Source organism: Borostomias antarcticus (assembly GCF_949987555.1).
Source record: "Borostomias antarcticus genome assembly, chromosome: 24".
Classification (NCBI taxonomy): domain Eukaryota; kingdom Metazoa; phylum Chordata; class Actinopteri; order Stomiiformes; family Stomiidae; genus Borostomias; species Borostomias antarcticus.
The window spans coordinates 6,952,644-6,960,750 of NC_140257.1; the positions used below are offsets into that span (position 1 = coordinate 6,952,644).

Consider the following 8,107-nt stretch of genomic DNA (forward strand, 5'->3'; position numbering starts at 1 on the left):
TCGATCGTCTCGTTGAGAGAGGTCAGGGAAGAATTTTTACAGCTCACTTATCTGGCCCCCGGGTGAAACTGTTTTTTTGCTTCCCTCTGGAATATGTAGGGGTGGGTCGTATGCCCACCTCCCCATTGCTCTCTGTAAAGCGCATTGTGTTGCCTCTGTGTATGAAATGCGCTATACAAATAAAGTTTGATTTGATTTGAAACCTGAAAACATTGAACATTTGCTTGAGTTTGGTTAGAGATGGATCTGGCACCATCTGACCACACTAGCCAATCTCAAGCAAATGTTCAATGTTTTCAGGTTTCAAATCAAATCAAACTTTATTTGTATAGTGCATTTCATACACAGAGGCAACACAATGCGCTTTACAGAGAGCAATTCGCTTTATTCACCTGGCAGCCATATTGGTCAGTCTGGGGTGCGGATGTGGAAGTGCCCGTTGACTTCAATGTTAAAGGTTCACTGTAAAAACACCACTTCAAGAACCGAAATAGTCAAAAAAAACAGGCTGAATACACTATCGGGGTTACAAACTCATCATTACCAGACTCTGATTGTTTTTCATTGCCGTTGTTTTCGCGTTTGGAAATACATAGAGGTGTATGAGCCACAGTTAGCCATCAGCTGCATTCACTCCCATATATTTCCAAACGCGAAAACAACTGCAGTGAAAAACCATCAAGAGTCTGGTAATGATGAGTTTTTGACCCTGATAGTGTATTCAGCCTGTTATTTTGACTATTTCGGTTCTTGAAGTGGTGTTTTTACAGTGAACTTTTAACATTGAAGTCAATAGGTCATAGGTGGCATGCTTGGTTCAGTTTTTCAGGCATGGTGGAATCTGAGGTAACGTTATTAGTCTCAAAATCACAAACTCTCCATGCAAGGCGAGTTACATCAAACATACAGTAAACTAAAATATTTTAAATGTGTGCGTCACACCAGTGCATGAGGGGTAAGGGTTCATTTGGGAGGAGGCGTTAAAGCGCTCGTTCTAACTATGCTTTTTTTTTTTTTTTTTTGCCTTTTGTGATTCATGTTCTAAGCTTCTCCTCTGCTTGTTGTTCTGTTAACGTGATCGTTCCTGCGCGTTCTCCTCCTCCAGCGAGATCCGCAGCCTCAAGTCCCCGCTGTCGGAGCAGGCCGAGGGTCTCCCCCGGGGGAAGCCCCCCCTCCTGGGCCAGCAGCCGTCCGCCCACAGCATGAGCTTCTCCGACCAGGACGACCGGGAGACCCTCCTCCCCAACGGACGCTCCGTCTCCCTGGTGGACCTCCAGGACCCCCACGTCCTCCAGGGCCCCCCGCTGGGCCTCCACGAGCCCCCGGCCAGGCTGAGCAGGGTGGGCTCGCAGGCCTCCATCGGCCCGCCCCTCAACCACCACCACCCCCACCACCACCACCACCCCCACCACCTGCTCCTGGGGACCCCTCCCCCGCTCCTCCACACGCACTCCACCCCCCACACGCCCCACCAGGCGCTGCACGCCACCAAGACGTGTCTGAGGGACAGCCTGCCCCAGAGCGCCCCCCAGGCCCGCCGGCCCCTCCCCCCCGCCTCGCTGACTCAGCAGCGCAGCCTCCAGCCGCTGTCCTTCCAGAACCCCGTCTACCACCTGAGCAACATGACCCAGCACGCCGCCGCCCAGGCCGCCGCCCACTCGCTACGCCGCGACTCCAGCTCGGAGAACCTGAGCACGGCCAGCTCGAGGAACAGCCGCGGCGACTCCGAGGACTTGGGGGGCGTGGCGGCGGCGGCGGCCGGGGGGGGCGGGGCGTGCGGCCGGGGGGGAGGGAAGGACCGCGCGGCGTCCAACAGCAGCCTGGAGGAGCTGGGCAGTAGGCGGAGCCTGCAGAGCGAGGAGTGCTCCACGCCGCGGCGCCACACGCTGCCCGAGCACGGCGGCGGCGGAGGAGGAGGAGGCGGCGCCACGGCCACGGCGGTGGCGGTGCCGAGGCAGGGCGGCGCGGCGGGCACCGCCCACATCGTGCGGGTGGAGCAGCAGAGCCGGGGCGCGGGGGCGGTGGCGGGGGGGGTGCGGACGCCACGCTCGCTGCCCCACAGCGCCTCGCTGCGCAGCGGAAGCAGCGCCAACACGGAGCCGGCGCCGGCCGCGCCCGTCCAGACCGCCGGACGCTCGCTCCAGCCCTCCACCTGCTCGGCCGAGAGCCCCGGACCGCCGGCGAGGGGCGTGGCCAAGCAGCAGACCGCTCAGCAGGTATACACACACACACACGCACACACACACTCATTCACTCACACTCTAACACTCTCAAAGTCACTCAGAAACCACACAGAAAATAGTCATGCACACATATTCACACAGTTCCAGTAAAACACACACCAGACCACTCTTGTGTGATACAGGCTCTCGCTTTCAAGAACCTTCAACTCCACTTTGTTCATAAATGTCTTTTCGCTGCTGGAAAAAATGATGGTTCACAAGAAAACCAGCCGCTGACGTTATGTTGGCCGGGTCTGCGGATAGATTTGATCAACTTACAACTGTGTGTGTGTGCGTGTGTGTGTGCTCGTGTGTGTGCGCGCGTGTGTGTGTGCTCGTGCGTGCATGCGTGCGTGCGTGCGTGCGTGCGTGCGTGCGTGTGTGTGTGTGCGTGGGCGCAGGTTCAGTCCCCGGTAGAGTCGGTGACCATGTCCCCGGTAGAGAGGACGGCGGCGTGGGTTCTGAACAACGGCCAGTACGAGGACGAGGAGGAGGGGGACCAGAGCAGGGAGGACAGCAAGCACACAGAGAAGGTAAACCCCGCCCCCACGACCTCAGGGAGTCAGGACCCCGCCCCCACAACCTCAGGGAGTCAGGACCCCGCCCCAACGACCTCAGGCAGTCAGGACCCCGCCCCCACGACCTCAGGGAGTCAGGACCCCGCCCCCACGACCTCAGGGAGTCAGGACCCCGCCCCCACGACCTCAGGGAGTCAGGACCCCGCCCCCACGACCTCAGGGAGTCAGGACCCCGCCCCCACGACCTCAGGGAGCCAGGACCCCGCCCCCACGACCTCAGGGAGTCAGGACCCCGCCCCCACGACCTCAGGGAGTCAGGACCCCGCCCCCACGACCTCAGGGAGTCAGGCGCGGTCATTGATAACGCAGCAGCCCACAGAGAATCATGTCAATTAATCTCGAGTTAATTCCGGAAATTCCTTGGACGGAAGCTCTTACAGACGGTGACAGAGCAGCAGGACTGTAGTGAGATCAAGAGTCAGACAGATAAGTTTGATCCAGCTTTGGGGCTCAGATGAGCTGTGTCACAGTCGTGATAAACCCCCCCACCATTTCCTGTGCGCGTGTGTTTGTGTGTGTGTGTGTGTGTGTGTGTGTGCGTGCGTGTGTGCGTATATGAATGAAGAATGTCTATCCTCACCGTGGCCATTGTGACAGGAAAAATGGCCGCCGTTTCCCACCGCAGCGTCGCGGCTAACCCTGTCGAACCCTGTCCCCCCCACTCTTGTTTCCCCCCCCCCCCCCCCCCCCCCAGTACGAGCAGGAGATCTCCCGTCTGAAGGAGCGCCTGCGCTCGTCTGCGCGGCGTCTGGAGGAGTACGAGCGCCGGCTGCTGGCCCAGGAGCAGCACATGCAGACGCTGCTGCTGCAGTACAAGACGCGCCTGGAGGACAGCGAGGACCGTCTGCGCCGCCAGCAGGACGAGAAGGACGGACAGATGAAGAGCATCATCTGCAGGTAGCGTCCGCGGGAAGCCACGCCCCCGCCCCTCGGCCCCGCCACCCCTCCCCCGTCTGCCACGCCCCCGCCCCTCCGCCTGTTGTAGAATTTCTCGTTCAATATGGGTTAAGAAGCAAAAGAGTTCAACAGAGTTACCAGAGTTTATTCATCCAAGGATTGTTACGAACACTCGAGTGGCTTCTTGTCAAGCAACCTGCATCAAGGCTGGTCAGTTGAGAGAGCGCCTCAATTTGATCTGTCTCTGCTTTTAACCAGAAGCTCTGCAACTCCCCCTTTCCCCTCCATAACCCTGTTGTTGGACCCTCCCAGTCCCAGGTGCTAAAGTTCTCAGGACACAGATCAAATGGCTGCCCTTTCCACGCCACCCTAAGTGTGAAGATAACCAGCTGTCCTAGGCAATTAACCCCCCTTTCTAAACACACACATCCTCCAAACCTCTCTGTGACCCCAACCCCTTGTCTTCCCATTGTAACATTGTACAGAACTCATTTTTACCCTTACACGCCCCGCCTCCGTCTGCCCCGCCCCCCCCGGAGCGAGCGCACTGTCGGCTAGGACTCATTATCAGTTGAATTTCAACTCAGGGACTGGTTTGAATTTGAGATTCCCAATTTGAATTTCGTTCAAATTAAAAGTGTTGTATGCGTGTTCAGAATAGCATTTTCTATCTGATCTGAACTCTAGTGCACTCAATTAATTGCAGTGAGTGACATGAGGTGGAATTGACCTTTGACCGGTGGTTTTGCCCCTCCCCCAGGCTAATGGCGGTGGAGGAGGAGCTTAAGAGAGACCACGCAGAGATGCAGGCCGTCATCGACGCCAAACAGAAGATCATCGATGCACAGGTACAATAACATCAGCCCAAGATGGCTTCTGGTGCTTCTTCCACTTCAACAAACAAAAGTAACAAATAATATCACGTGTTTGGTTATTTTACAGTTTAGAGTCTGTTTAGCATGTCCCGACAGCCACACTGCTGGTCTAGAGTTGTTCATTTTAAGAACAATCATAGAAATGATATTAACCTCGGTTGCCAGAAGCCCTGAACGTTTCCGTCAACGTGTTTGCCGGGGAACCGTTTCCATGTCAGCTGGTGATTGAGCAGATCCAGGTCTGGAGGGCAAAGCAGGGAACGGAGTAGAGAGCAAAATATCCAAAACACCAGATGTTAAGTTTTTACAAATTGAATTTCTTATTAAATGGATCTAGTTTTCTCTTCTTTGTTTGTGAACACCTTAGCTTACACGCCTAACGTCAACTCACTTTCTTTATTGCATTATATACAAAGTTCACCGAAAAAACGAGTACTTGACGTGACGTGCTTCTCGTATCTCTAGATTTGCACACAACCCCTCAGATGTCCAGAATAGCGCCCTGCTCGGCCGCGAGCCACCTTTGACCTTTTGACTTGATTGTCGCTATGTTCCGCTATGTTGAATTTCCAGGTCAATAAAGGAAGTGAGGTAATCCAAGCAGGCAAGTAAACCAGTAAAAAGCCCAGGTTTGGGGAAATGGCGAGCCTTGGTTGAATGATGAGCGCAACCACACGTGACACCCATTCTGGTCCTGCCACACACGCGTTAGCCAGGTGGACTCAGGGACACCGGTGAAGCTCTATCACAAGCTACAAAACAGCAGCGCGGCAGTCAACTGATCTTCCATGGAAAGGAATCGTTAGTCCCAAACTAAATCTACTCAGGTTCTGTTCCGGTATCTTTGTTAGGTATTTTTTTGGCTTTTTACATTCGATTGCCCCATCCCTCATTGATAAAGATTGATATTGACTTCAATTGTATCAGTTCAGTAACTTCCCAAACACTCTCTTTCTATCATTCAATGAGAACTCATTCTTCACAGCAATTGGACAGCATAGATGACGTTACGTTGTGAGAATGTCTCTCTCTTGTGTAACACCTTGTGAGACAAGGGTGCTATTAATGGATGGACAGGTACGCCAGGTGACTTCAGACAGGCGAGAGTTTGGTCCTGTGCTACCCAGGAATGTGTGTTTGTGTGTTGCGCTCTTAGAGATGTGTGTTTCTGTTAGCCAACCCCCCCCCCCCCAGCTTTGGCTGCACCCCCCCCTGAACCCTGACCTCCCCTCCCTTCACCTCCTTGGTTGTGACAGAGCAGTGCCTGACCTGGTCTCTATGGAAGGACCCACAGGCTAGATCAACTCTCCAAGAAGCACCAAGCTGATTCTCAATTTTGTAGGTCTTCATTACAAATGAATAGTATTTGGGTTGAATTGCGCCGGCACGCGTCATTACAATACGTCACATTACATGACAATACGTGACAAGTCTAGTTGAAACTAGATTAGATTAGTAAATTAAAATGCATCTCAAATACATTTCAGTTACTGCATTTAGCTGTTTGGCGGGAGCCGTCACTTCACATCCCTGAATGTCACAGAGACGCCTCGCTCCGTCCCTCGTGACCTCAGCCGTGACCCCGGAGTGCAACACAGTTTGTAATTGATGAAACGTGCTTCTGTGCGCTGGCAGGGTCACTGCAGTCAGGTAGTTCCTACATGAACGGGTTAGAAACTAAGATACCTGCGTACCGACGGAGAAAACCTTACAAACCAGAGCTTTGTCATCGACGAAATGAGCTATGATGTAGACTTGCGTGTGGAGAATGAGTTTCTGTAGATGTTGGGCTTTTGTTTGTTGCAGGTAAAACATTAGGCTTAGTTTTGGGATGGAAAAGAACGTCTCCATTGCAGCAACTATTAGAATAAATCTTTTAGTTAATCTATTGAAAAACAACAGGCTTTCCTAGAAGAATGCATTAGAATTTGTATTGAAGGGAAGGAAAGGGTGACTCCAGACAGAGACCATTACAAGACCGTGTAGATGAAAGCCATGTCACTGTTGACAGGTACTTCGATTTTAAATAAATTGTGAAATCTTGTTTTTCAAAATGATTTGATTGTTTCCCCTGGAAAAAAAAAGATATGTTACAAAGCTTGAATATTACGTTTTTGTTGGCTTGCTATGATTTTGGCTGCTGAACAACTGAAATGAAAAGATTATCGCCACCTACGGCATCTTCACCTGCTGTTCAGCCATCCCTCAGCAAACCAACCAGCCCACTCCGTCCCTTCACCTCCTCCTTCTCTTCTTCTCTCCAGGAGAAGAGGATCAGCTCGCTGGACGCGGCCAACTCGCGGCTCATGAGCGCCCTCACGCAGGTGAAGGAGCGCTACAGCATGCAGAACATACGCAACGGCCTCTCGCCCACCAACCCCACCAAACTGTCCATCACTGAGAACGGAGAGTTCAAGAACAGCAGCTGCTGATGGTCGGAGGGACCGGGGGGTCACACACGAGGACCCGCGGCGTCCACTTTGACTTTATACACTTAAGAAGAATGTCTGGATATATTAATGTATATAACTTGTATCCTGTATTGTACAGAGATGATACTAGAGCAGGAGCAGGGGGTCATAGTGAATGTGTTTTACAGATTACATAATTCCCATATATGGACAGAAATGCAGTAAAAAAAACGAACAAAAAAGATATTAAGTATTGTGAAATGAAGAGATGATATATGGAGATGATGTACATATCAACATGGGTTTGTTTTAAATGAATAAAAAGCACATAGTGAGCAGGTGTAGATACAGAAGTACAGAAGTACATAGTGAGCAGGTGGAGATACAGAAGTACAGAAGTACATAGTGAGCAGGTGGAGATACAGAAGTACATAGTGAGCAGGTGGAGATACAGAAGTACATAGTGAGCAGGTGGAGATACAGAAGTACATAGTGAGCAGGTGGAGATACAGAAGTACATAGTGAGCAGGTGGAGATACAGAAGTATAGAAGTCATGAAGGGACTGGAAGGGCAAGATCAAACCACACCAAAAAAAACTTTGATGCACTCAGTTTTCTAACCCTACTTTTTTATCGTTTTTTAAACTTCTGTTTTTGTCTTAAACAAGAGGTTACAATTGTTTTAGTTTACTGGTTTTGAGAGAATCGGGACTACTCCGTGTCCGCCCACACGTTTTTGCCTTCAGGATATTGTGAGCTAGTGGATTACAGAATGGCACATTTTATTTATTCCTGTACTGTCAAACATTCAAGGTTCCACAAGAAGATTTTTGACAGCCCCTCCTTGACTTTGTATAATGTTCAATGTCACAATAACTACTGTTTAAAAAAAAAAAGTCTGCTGTTTTCTGCACTCATTCTCACAAAGAACAAAAACCACAACGACAGGCACAGACTTTTTTGTTGCACAGAAACCTGGAATGGTCCATGTCTAACATACTGCATATTTGTCAGTTGTTGAATGTTGAGAATAAAGGCTGCCTGTAATTGTCTACCATGTGAATAATTAACAAATATGTAAATATGGTAAAACATTTCTAGAAATCCATTGTGCATTTCAGTAA

The 8,107-nt window shown here is 51.1% G+C and overlaps 1 protein-coding gene across 1 annotated transcript in view; it reads left to right on the forward strand.

Annotated features, from left to right (window-relative positions):
• rasal2 (RAS protein activator like 2) overlaps positions 1 to 7,927 on the forward strand; it is a gene marked incomplete at its 5' end in the record, with an annotated part of 47,727 nt that extends 39,800 nt beyond the window's left edge. Inside the window, 5 exons of the mRNA XM_084458190.1 lie at positions 1,106 to 2,216; positions 2,624 to 2,755; positions 3,495 to 3,697; positions 4,458 to 4,545; positions 6,837 to 7,927. Coding sequence (XP_084314316.1) covers positions 1,106 to 2,216; positions 2,624 to 2,755; positions 3,495 to 3,697; positions 4,458 to 4,545; positions 6,837 to 7,004 — 1,702 coding nt within the window. The 3' untranslated portion in view covers positions 7,005 to 7,927. The remainder of the gene's footprint in view (positions 1 to 1,105; positions 2,217 to 2,623; positions 2,756 to 3,494; positions 3,698 to 4,457; positions 4,546 to 6,836) is intronic.
• Positions 7,928 to 8,107: the final 180 nt, after the last annotated feature.